We start from the raw sequence: 16205 nt of genomic DNA on the forward strand, positions 1-16205 counted from the left end.
TTGAACTTCATGCTTGATTTAGAAGAAGACTGAACAAAAGACGAGCTTTAATACTGCTTTATTTGAAGTGCAAAGTAAGTACTTATTTATATCTGCTATTCTTACCAGTATACGAAAGGGATTTACATTCACATGTAACACATAGATAGCAACATGATTCTTGATATATGTAAAAGTTCAAGACACTTGGGTTTCTTCTACAGATTCAGGACTTATTTCTTTAAATTTAGCACTTGAAATTCTTAACCCAAAATTCCTTTTGAAATTCCACTAGAGCTCAGAAACTAATATTCTTCCAAAGGTGATGAGACTAATTATGTCCTCAGCTAGAAGTAAATTAATAATAGCCATTAGGCAAACAAACACAAAAATATGTACAAGTAAAACATGATCATGATAATTCTGTATAATTTTCTCCCTCTCTGTAGGTGTAGATTTTAAGAAGCCAGCTAAAAGTTAAATTGGTCATTTGAGTTGAATTGGGGTATCATTTTAGTCTTAATATAGGCTAACTCAATACAGATTATTTTTTCTACAAACAATTAAGTTTGTTCCACAAGCCCATCATACTATTCACATAGCTGTCATACATAAATACATATTTACACACCCACATTCTGTGAGAATAGTGGTTGTATCTGAGGGATAGCACCACTCAAGGTGAAAGTCCTGAAGTTCTTTACAGCAACCACTCTAGAAAGGCAGGCTAGTCAGAGTCGTCGCTGCTAAAATAGGAGCTGTCGCAGTATTCTGCCGTGTAGAGGAATTTATGAATGGTTGGGTTCATCTTTGGTATCCAGTGTCTTGGCACTAGAAACGTTGAAAGATTGAACAAATCCACAAACACCTTGTATCTGTCACTGAAAAAGACAATCGGAATAATTAATACTGCGATACTGGCATAGAAGGCCATAATTTCAAAATCCTCAGGAATCATTCCATCTCTTTTATTTATTTAATAAGGTTTCTGCACTAACCCTCCTCCTGAATATTCCAGAGTAAGAATCCAATCCCATTTCTAGGGCATAGCAGATTAGACATAACAAGGAAATACGGTTGCTATAGTCACACCTTTCTTCTGAAAATGCAGAGTATGTAGGCTAATCTCCAGACCTCCACTCTCATGGTAGATATGAAGTAGAATTTATCTAGGAAGAATCTTAACCTGAAATTAAGGAAGAGTGAGGAGGCTTGCTGAAAAAGACAGTGAACCTTTAATCTTCTAATTCAATCTAACCGTCTGCTTTCTGTTCCACCCTCTGTTATGATGGTTGTGATGGGAATCGTTGCCCACAGCCATACATGGCAGTCACCAGCTACGTACGGTTCCTATTTTTGTTTGTAGAAAACAGACTTCAAAGAAGGTCCTCTTAGAAAAAGATGTTCTAAACACCCTCGTGCTTTTTGACATAATGTTGATCAGGACTGCCAGGACATATAGCTACACCTAAAAGGCTTAAATTGCCTAACTAGCTGAATCCTCAAATTTTGTGTAAAAAAAAGTTCTACGCATTCAGAGAGTTCTGCGCTCAGGCCACAACTATCCCTTTTAGGTTTCTTTTTTGTTTCATCCAACAGGAGGAAACATGTTTCTCATTGTTGCCTGCACAGCTTGAGAGTATTAATTACTATCAGCTTTAAGAATATATTCAATCCTAAATTGAAGTACCTTAGGTTGCACAATGGGAGATCACGCTAAGGAATAAAGAAACCATCATCAGTTGCACTGTAGATGGGACTCACTTCCAGCCTGTATCGCCTCATTAATTCGGGCTAGCTTGCACGCAAATTGAACAGTGCAGGATCATTATTATTGCTATTACAGTAACACCTAGATCCCTTGACTGAGAATTATATATGGCACTTTGCACGAGTGATCAAAAGGAGTTCTTTTTGCCCCAAAAGGCTTGGAATTTATATACGTCAACCTGACCAATAAGTAAATGTGCAACAGCCAGGAGGAAATGCTGGAGTCCCAAAAGAGAAACAAGAGCCCTCTGGCCTCCAGTGAGCTGTCTGAAATCTGCCTCCTGGCATTACAGTATCTACATATTGCGTTATTGCAGGTAATGGGGGAAACGCATTCTCCTTACCTCACTGTTGAGCGCAAATACTGGTAGCCAGATGAGCCTCCGGTGCCAGCCTTGCTGCCAATCATTCTGTGCACCATGCAAACGTGGTTATCTAAGGAATACAAAAGGACAGGGCGTATGTTCAGTGTTAAGATAGAAGCAAAGGGTCACATCAAGGTGCATCGCTGAAATATTAAAGATTGTACAGAGGTCTTTAGAGAGATACAGGACTACTAGGTCTTCAGCAATGAAGGAGTTAATTATGCCACTCTTCAGTCAACTAATAAAATTATTGTTAATACAATATGAATACAATAATTATACATTGTATATAAAATAATATATATAAATATATATACTTATTTGTAATTGATAATTATAATTTTTATATATTATGCTCTGTTAATACAGAATTAATACATTAATTTATGGATATCTAGATAGGGAAGGAGCAGAAAGAATGTTTGCATATGAAGAGATGTCATGAGGACATTTTGGGAGACATTGGAAAATACATACCTGTCCCTCGAATAAAATTGTTCACCTATCTTAAAGCATGTCATAGAAGTGATAGCTATACCTATGTGTCTACTGATGACAGAAGCGTGTGTTCAGCTTTCCCTTTGGCCAAAGTACAAACAAAAAAATGTCATTCCCAAAGGATGAACTCAGAAGCTCAATTCTAATAGCTTTAGGTATAACTTGTCTAAAAGAGGGTGAAACAGAACAATTTACTTGCATCTAAAAGAGGGAGTGTTACAGAAAGTCAGAAAGTGAAACTCACATCTCCACTTGGTCATGAGCACATCGATATCCATAAGGGAGGTAAGAAGCTGAAAGGGAACCTGGAAACGAGGCTCCTCCCTTGGAAAATGAAAGAGAAGACAGTGAGACCTCTCACAATGTGCTGTATTTTTCAAAGTAGTGATTCACCAATGTGTAATAGTGACTTAACATACATTTTTCCTGAATTGGTATTGAAATGACAGTAGGTATTCTAACAAATGCTTCTGCCATGTAAGTCTTGACATGTGCCTTTTCCCTCATACTTGGAAAAATACTCTAAATCTTTCTAGGACACTTTGTAGAACAGTCTGAACAAGACATTTGCTAGTTTCAGTCTGAGGGGGAGCACTTGGTTGGACAAGAACCGGCTGCCCAGAGAGGCCGTGTAACCTCCTTCCTTGCAGATATTCAAAACTCAATGGGTCAAAGCCCCGAGCAGCCCGATCTGACCTTCAAGATGGATCTAACTAATCTGGGGGTTTGTGGAGGGTTGGACTCGATTACTTTCCAAGGCCCATTCCAACCTAAATAAATTTGGTGCTGCTGTCCTTAACCTTCAACCTCTCCTCCTGCCAGTAAGCATTAAAGATCTATCTTCTAACATTACCTGTAGAAGTAGATCATTAAGGCTCCCTTCAGTGCTTTATAAGACAGTCGTCTTTCTCCTGCAAAATACAACTGTCCTTAGTTTGTTACTGATTCTTCTGCAAATTTAATGCTATTATATGATTATATATATATCATGTATAAAAAATAAAAAGTGCTATAGACATATATTAATACAATCTACCTTTACTAAGCAGGTGTTCATGGCGTTTTTCATCAAATAATGAAAGTAATACATCTTTCTGTTTCTGGAATTCAGATAAGTCATCATCTTTTTCTTCTGATTCTGGTTTGGCCTTTGATATTTAAAACAAAAACAGGTTTTAGAATTCAATGGGGAAAATTAAGCACTTGAATGACCCGTGATGTAACTTGTATTTTCATCATAAATACTCCGTAAGTTTACATTTTAAATATAAGAACTGTAGTTTCAAACAAGATAAAGGAGTCACTGAGTCACTGTCCCTTAAAAAACACAATTACCACAAAATGTACAATTAAATAGCTGTCAACACAATTCAGATGAATCCGTGTTCAAACAAACTGGTAGCTTAGACCAAAAGACTTTTCTTTCGGTCTAGAGGCCTTAAAAACACTTAATCTTCATTAGTCTGAAGTCTTTTTTTTTTTTTTTCCAAGGCAAAAAGAAGACATCCTTGCACAGCTATGGGTAATAAAGTTGTAAATAAAAAAGTTTAGATAAGTTAGAAAGTTGTAAACAGATATTCTCAGGAAATTGATTAGTTCATATGTTACGGTGGGGTTTTTTCCACTTAAAATGTACTTAAAGCTACAGGTCTTACAATATTCAGGGATTTTCCTGTGCTTATTTGCCAGTGTAATTCAAATGATCACATAGCAGCAAATTGCCACATACTGTTAAATAGAAATGGGCTGTTTATAGTGACACTCTATACTTGCAGGTCAGGGGCCCAAAATTTGTGTTTACTCTGAACCATAGATGCAAGCACTAACTAAAGGTGAAGTTGTAGTTTCAGTAAAATCAATTTCAACCCTTCCATTGATACTATTTCTTTGCTTTTGTGATCAAAATCATCCAGGTATTACATGCTTTAAACCATCTTAGATGTCAAATTACAAACTTATTCAGATTTCCTGAAAAATTTGCAAATTTTTCTGCTTCTTGCAGACAGAGGCTGCTGAAGATTAAGTGAAGTGAGTAAGAAACTGGGAGCAGGCCAAAAGTAAAATTTATGCCAGGATGTCATTTTGCCAGCTGTCTTTTCTTATAGCTAGACCAAGAGTCACTATATACCTGCACCAAGGCAAATTCCTCTTCTAGACCTTTTAAAACATTCACTTCAAATTGTCCCCAGAAATCAAATCCTTCTGCATCGAGTCCCGGAGTTCTTTCCAGCCATGCCTTTAATAATAATAATAATAATAATGTGTTCAAACATTAACAGTGCAAGCGCATTACCCTAGAATTACAAGTTATAGCAACATAAATTATGCTGCTACAGCTGTTGTGGTTTAATATCCCTCAGAGGTGCTTATTGCTGGAGTAAGGATGTCCACATAGATGACTTATACCCGCATAATGGTGCCGTGCAAACACACTCACAGGTTCCAGGTTAAATGATCAGTGTTGGAAGACAAAAGCTGTCTCATTCTAAGAGTATCTTTAAAATCAACTCCTTTATAGATAGAGGAAAACAATCTTATGCCACATATGTAGGATAATTGTAAAGGTAAACCTCAGAAGGAAGATACAGAACCATCTATACAACCGGTTTTTATCATGTTAGACAGGCTGAATACTGATCAAGCAGTCTGTCATTAACTTATGCCACAATATGTGATGATACAAGACTTTCTCTTTGATTTCCTTTTAATAATGGAAATTAAATTAGGAGGGAAAAAAATTAGGAATCTTTATGGTTAAACTCCCTTTAGACATCACTTAATTTAGCTCCTTCTCATCTGAAAGATAAAAGAGCATTAAGTCTTAAAGAATGAAGAAAAGCTAGAGAAATATCTTATATATTCTGTATCAGGTGCCATTAGACAAATGGATAGGGCTAATAAGAGTGGATGCTTTTATTGAGGTTTATACTGCATTATTCTTTAGAAAATTATGTAAATTTTGTGTATGAAAATGACAAGGGAGTTAGAGAAATTACTGTGAGTCATTCATAACACTGAGACAAATTAAATCAAGGTAAGAGATAATGAAACATTTGTTAAACACCTTTTCTCCTTTCCATTTTGGGTTGTCATTTTTCCTTTTCTTTTTTTTAACCTCTCTAATAGCCATCACTAACAGTGGAAATATTTTTAAAGTTTTCTTCTAAAAAGGGTTTATCATTGTGAAAACCAATGCAAATGAAACAGTACATTTATGTTCTTAGCTCATACTTCCACAATGCAATTTACTAGTTTAACAGACTTTTCAGACAAGAGGAAATGCTGTGAAAAGTCAATTGGTTTACTAATGACCTAATAACTCTTTCATACTAAATTTGGTAAGAATCCAAAACACAACTGACTGGGAAATTGCCAGCATGCTTGCTTCTCTCAAGGAAGAAGAATTTGTCACTGACACCAATGAAGGACATTCTTGGGAGATGGGGGAAAACAAAGCAAGCTCTAAGACAAACATCATTACCTCCACAAGTTGCAGTAGCGTTGGTTCTTGCTCTGATTTAAGCAGTAATTCATAATCCTGTCCCTTGAAGTTATCTCGATAATGCCTTCTATTATAGGGGACTCTCAGACTTTGGGGAACACCAATTTTGTTCTCTAGCAAGCGAAACTGCAGGCTCTGAAAACCTGAGGCTGGGCTTAGGTAGTATCTTTGGGAACAGAAGAAAAGAATATACAAAAATGCAGGATATTATTTTACAATGATGGTGTTCTCTGGTTCTCAACAAAATAAAAAAATACATATTTTATATTTGAAGAATATCAGATAGATATCTGAGCATTTTTTTATATGATTGCAATTAAGAAAAGAAAAAACTCAAGCTATTTTAATGCAACTACAATGTATGTATAACATTCTAATTTTCTAGCTATATATTGTTTGTGCATACACTTATGTTTGTACTGTGTTTTAAAATGGCAGCTTTGTGTGTGTGATGTACAGGAGGCGATGTTAGTGAATATCATTTCCTTTCCAGACAGAATGAGCAGCTTCACCCCAAATAGCTATTACAAAAATTTCCACATCATTAAAGTGCCGATGAATGCATTTTAAATAGGCTTGTTATACAGCATAATTGCTATGTATAGAATAGAATAATGTTCAGAAAAACATTTAGTGGGTTTTGTTTGAGGGATTCATTAATGGGATTCTTTCAGAGTTAAATCACGTGACCATGCAAAGAAAAAACCTAATAAAAGTAATCTGAAATCCCACATTGCTACATAATTGTAATGCACTCTGAATTGCAAATATAAGATTTGTCAGAAATAGAGCATTGATTTGATCTTATGTTTGCTTATCAAATGGCAGTATGTTGTTGAAAAGCAGAAGCAAGAATGCATCAAAACAGACGATTGGCCCATGGCTTTCCCCTGCTGTAGCGTAATGCTAGATGATACGGATGTTTCAAACTTCCAAGAGAAGCAAAATTGTAGTTTCATATGCTTTTTAGTTAGGGAACATTAAAAGACAGAAAGGAAAGGGCACTAAAACAATGCGGAAGTGGATGGGATGCTGGATGGCACTGAGGTCATGAGTCAGACGGGTCAGTGACACCAGCAGAACAAAAACAGCAAGAGAGACAGTGGGTGAAGGTGTTGCACATGGTAGTGTAGTGGAAGGACGTAGCCAAAGTGAGGGAACAGATAGAAATGCCATGGGAGAGGTGAGGCAAGCCAAGGGATCCCAAAGAAAGCCTGGGCAGAAGGCAGAGGAGCTACCAACCATCCAGCCCAGCAATACACCGGGCAGCTACTGGAGAGCAGAAGTTATTGGGGAGAAAGAAGAGACAGCAATGGTTCCTTCAGCCACTTAAAGCCTCCAGCACTGCAGACCCACTAAAACATGAAGCAAGGAAACACTATGCAAACCAAGACAGCTGAAATATCTGTTTGATAATCTACGGAGAGTGCATTTCTCTCACCCAAGCACTTCTATGATTTGCTATGGAATACTGCTGCAACGACACGGTGGTAAGTTTCAAGTAAATTGTTAATGGAACCATGAGCTATTTCTATTGTGTTATCTTTTGACTCTGAAACCATTCAGCAGCACCACACACAAACATCAACAATTAACTTGTACTTCTTTGCAGAGCATGCTGGACTCACATTCATGCTCAACTTTTCAATTGACCCTTGCACTCTAATATCACTGTTGTCTCTCTAAGGTATGCTCTCACCTTGCTGAATGATGCAGGTACTACAAGCTGCCAGAGCACATGCAAAATTCACAATCAGTTCTAAGGACGGGAATTACCAGCTCATGGATTATTGTGGAGGAATAGTAAGTATTCACCTGAAATCGAAGAAGTCCAATGCAGTCATAGTTTCCAAAACTGAGAACTGTTCCACAAGTAATTTCAGAATCATTGAAATTCTGTTCATTCGAGTAATAACCTTCAGCATGTTCCTCTCATCTCTTACCTGTAGAAAAAATAAAGATCATAACCAGACAGAATGATGTTCTCTTTATATCCTACCTAGTTATTTCAGTCTTTTCACTGTTGTACATCACTATAGTTCCCAAGTCCTTTCCACATGAAATCCATAGCAGCAGAATCTCATATTGAATAGAGCACTTTGTTTTTAACTGAAAACTGAAACTATAATTTTCAAAGATTGAAATCTATTTTTCTCTGACTGATGATACATTACAACTAGGCCAAATATATAGGATTTCTTTTTCTTTTCTATATTTTTGACTGAAATAGACATCACCACTAGCAGTTAAATTCTAGAGCAAAATCATTTATATCATGATAATTTCCAATGATTGCAATACAATTTTAATAATAGATGACATCATATGATAATTATATTATGCTTTCTATTATAATCACTTCTATAATCAAGTCATAAGGCAGATGTGGAAAGTACTTAAAAGTTGAGATGCAGAATAATCTGAGAAGTACATCAGGAAGGCACATCTAAAAAGATGTTCATGAGAGATATGCATTAGCAAGCAGAAGAAAACAGAGAAGACTGCATCTGGTGGGAAATAGAAAATATTAAATGGAAAACACAGAGACTCTCTTCTGGCTAAATTGAACATTTTGCCTGCAGAGGAGTCTGCTAAAACTCCTATTAGTTTCAATGGGATTAAACTTCTCTCTAAGACCTGGGCACGCAACCAGGAAATATCAAACTACAAAAATGAAAGATGATAACCATTTCCTTAATCACCTGGCTGTGTAGTTAACCTTAACACTGACATTTCAAATTCTCGCTATAAGCAAAGTTTCATTTTTCACAAAAATAAATAATGAAAAATTATTCTGCTTAAGAACTGATTTTGATCAGTTATAATTTGATGTAATGTTCAACTAAAAAGCCAACAAAATTATGGATGTGGAGGATAACGGAGAACATTTTCATTGGACATTATGATAAAAAGGTTCCTTCTTTCAGTCTGGTCTCATTTCAAATTTTCTTCATATACGCATGCCCATAATGTTATTCAAGGTATTTCTCAAATTACACAGCCTTTTTCTGTGGATGTAGTATTAGGTCAGGAGTTTTCTGTTGTTGTCTATTATTATGAGGTATGTTTAGCTTTGGACAAATATTTAGGAATATTTGAAATATTCCTGTTATATTTGTAATTTTCAGAAATTCTCATACAACTGTACACTGTGATTTTGATTGTTGCTTTTCTGTTGGATTTAATAATACACAACAACCAAAAAGAGTTTTCCTTTTGTATAGCAGGTATTGGATGGAAGTATGTAGACTTCAAAAAATTGAACAAAGGCAGAAGTGACTTTTCAACATAAAAATAGTTGTGAGCCCTCTGTTTTTCAGTTTTTTCTCTAAGCATGCTTTTTCTGCAGTAGAATATTCCCAAGTTAAGTTTCTGCAGTTATCCAGTACTAGTAGGAGAGTATGAAATTGGTCTTGGAGAGTGATCTATGCAAAAGGCAGACTTCAGGAGGAAACAAGGTTTTGCTGATCAAATGTCTGTACTATCAGGATATAAGAGCCACTCAGCCAAATTTCATTGAGGTTTTCTGATGCTGTTTTCAAAAAAAGAGCACATGTTGCTTCAGTAAACCCAAATATATCAGGCTGGAAGGCAGGAGGCAAGAGAAAGAGAGAGGCTGCATTTTCCCAGAATTAATATTTGCTTTCAACTTACGTGGCCATTTTGAAAGATCACCCGCACAGAGTCCATTTCCCACAGAATCTGCTTAAACCAAAGTTCATATGCTACAACAAGAAAGGCATTGTTAGCATTAACTTCAACATTACTTTGTTTTTTCTTCATAGTCCTGAAGAAGTAAAATTCTTACATTTTGATTTGAAACGAATAGCCTATGTTTACATTGCTGGTGTACAAAATGATGCAGATACACAAACATATTACCTGTTACATTATGCTGTCCTTTACCTAAACTATTACATGAAATAATCTAGTGTCAAGAATGTTGACAGAATTTTTTAAAGCATGTTTTACACATCAGATATGTGATGTACAGAATGTTCATTACAAAAGGAGGAAAGAGAAAATCTAGATCTGATATGCCAATAAAAGCTAACTCCAGATCTGCTTACAATCCTCATGTCATCTACATGTTTCCTGTCAATAACAGGAAAGTATCATCAGGCCAGTGCATGCAAAACACATGGATATTAGCAGCCAGGGAGTGCCTAACCAGTATGCTGGCTTCCAGTCAGCCTCTAGATGGTTAAAACTGGATTGAAGTTTCAGAGAAGGCACAAGCCAACACACAAAATTTGCCTACAATAAACTGCATAGCAGCCTCTTACTCAGACAAGGAATGAATTTCACCACCTTAATTTCTCTAGAAACAGAATCATCCAAATCTTGGTTTACCAAATCCAAAGGTTATACTTATGGCTTCATAAGCATAGAGTTGATTACAGCCTTACAGCCTTACAAATGATATATGGATATATACAAATATAAATGCAGATAAAAGACAGAGCTATTGTAGTGATTGTGTCTAAAATGAAAACAAATTGTGTATTGCATATTTCAGCACTGAATACATCCCTTGTGGCAAAAATGCCAGTCAACCACCACTGAACTCCTCCCAATCACGTACCTTGATGCGTCACGATGAAAAGATGCTCATCATGGATTTTGTTTCCTTTCTTCTCACTCTGAAGTTCTTGAGCATTCAATATTTTGTTCAGCTTAAAAAGAAAGATAAGACTGTTCTGTAAAGCTCTCAATTCTGCTATTAGCAATGGTAGTCCTACTGTGTAGAGCTAATATTTAAGGATAATATTAAAAAATATATATATATAGGCCTCATATTCCAGGTTGTATGAGAAGTTAGACTAAATGGTCTCATGTGTCACTTTTACTTTTTAATTTAAAAAAAATCTTGCCTAAAATGGAACATTTATATACCTTAACTAATAAAGTTTGGAAAATCATTTTAAGGGTATTTTTAATTATAAAAAAGAGAAAAAAAAAATCCAGCATGTTTACAGATCTTACATCTATACTGTCATGTTCCATGAAAATGGCGTTCCTATAGTAAAATTCCATGTAATCATGCAATAACATCTGCACAAGAGCTCTGATTTGAGGCTGTACTAGTTAGTTCAGTTCTGGCATTACTAATTTTTTTACTGAGCCAAATTTACAATCTAATCATAGTTGTTTTAAAAGAAATCTTTGCAAGATTCCATATAGTACATCAAGAAATAAGTCTCCCATTCAGAAGCAGAGTAATTCGGCTCACTTCAGTTCATGCTGTCACAAAAGAAAGTCCGGAATCTTTTATTATTTATGGCATTTTATTTTTACTTAGTTCTTAATTACTTCTAGTTGTTGTGTTTTTTTGTTTGGTTTTTTTCTGTGTGTGTGTCCCACTAGTCATCATCCCAGCCCCTTGATTTCTGCAATAAATTTTTCCAGCCAAGTATTCTGGCCTTTCATGCAATAATTCGGAGAAGTTGCACACGACTTGCTGACATGGAGAAATTGCCAAGTGGTCATTGTCAGACCAACGAAAGCCTTTCATGGTGCACCACTTCACAGTTCAGGTTCACCAATATAAATAATTCCCTACCAGAACCCCCAAAATATCCAGCTTCCCTGCAGCTTGAGAAGCCATCCCACAGCCCACCTGCACCATCCCAGTTGAGACAGGCACCTGTGCCCGTGACTCACCTGGGGAGTTCAGGTAGTCAAAGGGCACTTGGAAAACTGTCTTAGTGACTGGCTGACTGCTGGGAGAAGCATCAGTTGCAGGTCCTGGCTCAAGTCTTAAGAGAGACCAGGGCAGTAAACATGAAATCTTAAACTTACTTGTAGGTAGTCTCCATAGACAAGTCCACCCTTGCTGGCTTTATTTATCCCTTCTTGTGACTTCTCATCTTTTTCATCTTCCAAAGATAGCTTGTTAAAATTAAGTCTAAGAAGAAAATTAAGTCAATATATAAACTATTTAATGAAAGAACTATGAATATACATGCCTTTTTACTAACAGATGCATCTACAATTCCAACAATGCTTTGTTTTGAGAAACTGAACCACTAAAGCAGGCTTTTGAGAAAAACAGTATACCTGAAATAGCTCTTGTCACAGTAACAGCTGGTAGCATTACATCTATTTCATCAAATAACAAGTGCTCAGACAAGTCCTTGTACAATCTCTTTTCCTTTCGCAATAGCTACAGCTGTCTATTTGTTGCTAATCATTAATTCCTCTCTGAGCTTTCATATTTTACATTAACATTATATCATTTGAACCAGCATTATGAAGCAAAACACAGGGACAAGGGACTCACAGGTAACTGTTCCCCGCGAAGGGGCACCCGCTCATGATTCCAGGATCCAAACTCGCTGAACTGCACACCAGGGAATACACTCCGTTAGTGTTCCCAAATCCACTGCAGCCACCTTATATGTAACCTTATGTCACTGCCTAGGCCAGCCCCCGAATTCTCCTCCTTAGCCCTCAGCCCATCCCCACTATTCAATAATTACAGAAACTATCGCGGCACAAAGGTCAATAAGTTCATGTGTTGTTGGCTCTCCAGGTTTGTTTTTTTCTTTCAATCAGTCAAAACAGGACTGGCTGGCATTCTTGCTTTGTCCTATGGCACACACTTTTTGTGCTTTTTACTGTAAGGTTTCCGCCACTTTCTTCTTTGGAGGCTGAGGCTGGTGTAAGGGGTAAGTCAATGATAGGTCTGTGTGTGAGAGAAAGGCAATATTTAATTGTTAAAGTAGGTTTTTAACTTGCAGCCCCTACTATCAAGATCTCAAGATACTTTTAAGTTTAAAAAATGAAACATATGGAAAAAGTAAAGGGGAGGGGAGGGGAAGGAGAACATATTTCTATGGCAGACTGAATAATACTTGTAAGAGATTTCAAGTAACACACATACTTTGAAAAAAATGCACACAGATTAAGTAAATGAACTAAAAATAATCATGTACACCTCATGCTATTTTTCCAATGGTTTAATTCATGACAATTCCTTAATTTTATTTCTTCGTGCAAAAATTTCACTCTCATTTATTGACAAATGTTACTCAATTCTGTTTAATCATCAGCTTAACACACAACGAAGTAACATGTAACTAGTGTGCACTTCCTGCCTGCCTGCCAGCCTTTTCTGAAAAAAAAGTTAATGCTCAGTTTTACTGCAAACAAAGCTACAGGGCCCCTGTGACCCCAGACCATTTGCTCTCTGCAAGACTTACTCTGCTTAGTGGTGTCTGTGTGGTGGTTCCAGCTGTTCTAGTCACTTAAGAGTTAGCTGTCTCATAAAAAAGTCATATGGAGTATGTGGGTGACGGGATGTATACCCAGTTCAGCCAGATGCCGTATGTCAGGCTATGCAAATATTAGCTTAAACTAAAGCTGAGCCACAAGAAAAGTAGGACTCCACTGAGGGAACGCACCAAGGGAACCCACCAAGCAAGGTCAAGGTGTTCTTCCTTCATGATATAAAACCTGACAGAGGAAAATAATCCTCTTGCCACCCACAACTGTACATCTGCCCATGATGCAGGCAAGTAGGGAGGAAGGTGAAGACTCTGCGCTGGCGCATGCATCAGAAATTAAATGTTGAAAACTGTGGTTTTCACCATTCCATTTGCAGCTTGATTACAAATGTAATAATCTCTCACATCCACAGATCTCAAAGGCATGGACAAGGAAGGTTTATCTTGTCATTTCTGTATACCTTCACCTGAAATATCCAGACTGAGCCTCCATAGTGAAATCCAACTTTGTTACCTTTTCTCACAGCACAAGCAAAGAAACAGTGTGAACCTAGTAAAAATAGGGACAGTTGAAAAATATCGCTTAACCTCACCAAAGAAGTCACTGTCTGTTTTCTTGTACAGTTTTAGTTTCTTCTGTGGGACACAGAGAATACTAAACTTCCAGAGCAATTGTCTCTGACTTGCAGCCTTTCCGTTGCCTACCCTGTAGGCAAAGGACTTTGAAGTATCAGAGCCCTTTTAAACTCTGTGCTTTACAAAACATTAACTCCCTATTTGGGAAGTAATACTTCCCTTAATTGGTTCAGGGTTACCAAACTCACTCGAAATCTACCTGAAGATACTATGTGAACCAAGCACTATACAAACGTCTCTTCTGATTCAGCAACAGACAAGCTTCAGTCAATCAAATAAATTAGCCAGACTACAATGATTTAGGAAGTTATTTCCAGTATTTCCAACATGTTCAAACTCTCTGTTTAGGGACCTCGTAGCTGATTGGTCTCAAAGCACCTCCATCCTAAAAACCACAAGCCTAGTGACACTTGTGAAATTAGAGAATCCAAGCGAAACACATCCACTACTCATCATCGCTCCTGCTTGATGACCTTGTTCACTTTCTTCTGTTATACCCTCTTGCGCTGGTGCAATTAGAAAGCTTGGCTATCCCCAGGACCCTCCTGCTCAAAGAACATTCCCAAGTGTCTCTGAGTCCTTTATCACCAATATCTGGCTTTCAGTCAGTTGCTCTTGTATTTCACTAGCCACCAAGAACCTTACGATATATATGAGAGGATTCAAAAATATGATTCTCCACATATTCAGAAAACTGCAAAGATGTTGGAAAAAAGAAATATAAGCAGTTTATTTCAGGCCTACACTTGGACCACAAATGCATTCCTCTAACCATGTTTGTACAACATCATGCTTTGATTCAAAATAAGAAACAAAAATGTTTTTTGCAATACTGTCAATACATGGAACACTGTTATCAAAATATTCACTCAGATCCTAGAAAACCCCCAACAATTTAATTCCTTTCCATGGCAGAGATAATTAAAAATAAGTAAGCCGTTACTTTCACACACAATGCAGAATGAAGATGGTAAGCTCAACTTCTGTATTTTTATGAGAAACAAAAAACCCCCAGGTGTTTAAGAAAAAAAGACTATCTAGTAAATTTCTTTTAAAATGTTTTTAGCATCTAAAATATACTATACTCTATACTTTGTATATACTTTGTAGAGTGAATACTACAGACTATATTCTTTGCATTAAATGCAAATCCATGTTTACCAGGCAAAGTATATGAACCATCTGATTTTGCACACAAACCAGAAATAATTTGCTCTCTCTTTTCTATCTCTCATAGGTAACCCTGACAGAAATAAATGTTCAATCTAAAATGTGTATAAGTTCAGTCAGTCTGATCTGATGCTGCAGTAATTTAGCAGTCCGTGTTTCACTTTGAAAACTAAAAATGTTGGAAGTGGCTTCATGTTAACTTCTTGAGCAAAAGCCTTACCTCTCCCCTGCCCTGCCTCAAAAACAAACAAACAAAATGAGGCCACTGTATTCATATTTTATAGAGAGAAGCAAAAACAAGTATGGGACTTAAAGTTGGTAACTCTTACCTGCATTGTGTATCTAGCCAGGGCAAGCTCTGTGGACTGACCATTTCCTGAAAAGCTAGGTAATATTACGGATGATATTATCCTTGCAACTATTCATTTAAGGAAATTTAATCTCACGGTAGCTGAGTTCTGCTCTCTAACCATTCCAACTACAACAGACCTCAAACTATCCAAGATTAGTGGAAAGAGTTCTTAATGAGGACTTGAAAACCCTTGAAATAAAATCATAGACAATACAGAACTATCATTCATTCATCTTACTGGCTGTGTTCATCTGATCTCAGTAAGGCTTCACAAGTGTGTAATGAATTTAGTACTGAAAAAAATTTTAAAAACTGACTTGTACTACCTGATTATGAAATTGTCTGTTGACAGTGTAGATGATAGCACAGATTAAAAGAGCCCTCAGGTTTGGATCAGCTCAGAGCCTTGAACTCTGGCGTGGCTGCGGACACCCTTAGAAATAAATGTTCTTGTGCTATCCTGCTCAAATTTGGGGTTCACTGTGGGGAACTGATTTTTCTTTGAGTGGCCTTTATGCCCTGACAGAGATTTTACAGCTACTTTGTCATATCTTTTTACTAGCATAAACATAAATGAGTCTTGATGAAAAAAGGTCTTCCATGTGAATATATCTGAAAGCAAAATGTAACCTTAACTTTAATTGATGGAATTACTTTTTTCTCAAAATGCACTATCATTTCTCTTTTTCATGCTGAACACTCAG

General features: G+C 36.8%; 1 protein-coding gene across 1 annotated transcript; it reads right to left on the reverse strand.

Moving 5' to 3' along the window:
* Positions 1 to 51: 51 nt before the first annotated feature.
* On the reverse strand, positions 52 to 13709 carry TDO2 (tryptophan 2,3-dioxygenase). Its single transcript, XM_075026892.1, has 12 exons — positions 12398 to 13709; positions 11917 to 12022; positions 10700 to 10790; positions 9769 to 9839; positions 7930 to 8057; positions 6094 to 6280; positions 4741 to 4848; positions 3649 to 3760; positions 3466 to 3523; positions 2857 to 2936; positions 2094 to 2184; positions 52 to 860 (listed from the first exon to the last, which is right to left on the reverse strand). The coding sequence occupies exons 1-12, from the start codon at positions 12430 to 12432 to the stop codon at positions 707 to 709; spliced, it is 1221 nt and encodes a 406-aa protein (XP_074882993.1). The 5' UTR covers positions 12433 to 13709; the 3' UTR covers positions 52 to 706.
* Between the last annotated feature and the right edge of the window lie 2496 nt (positions 13710 to 16205).

The sequence above is a fragment of the Buteo buteo genome, chromosome 1 (genome assembly GCF_964188355.1).
Source record: "Buteo buteo chromosome 1, bButBut1.hap1.1, whole genome shotgun sequence".
In the NCBI taxonomy this organism is placed as follows: Eukaryota; Metazoa; Chordata; class Aves; order Accipitriformes; family Accipitridae; genus Buteo; species Buteo buteo.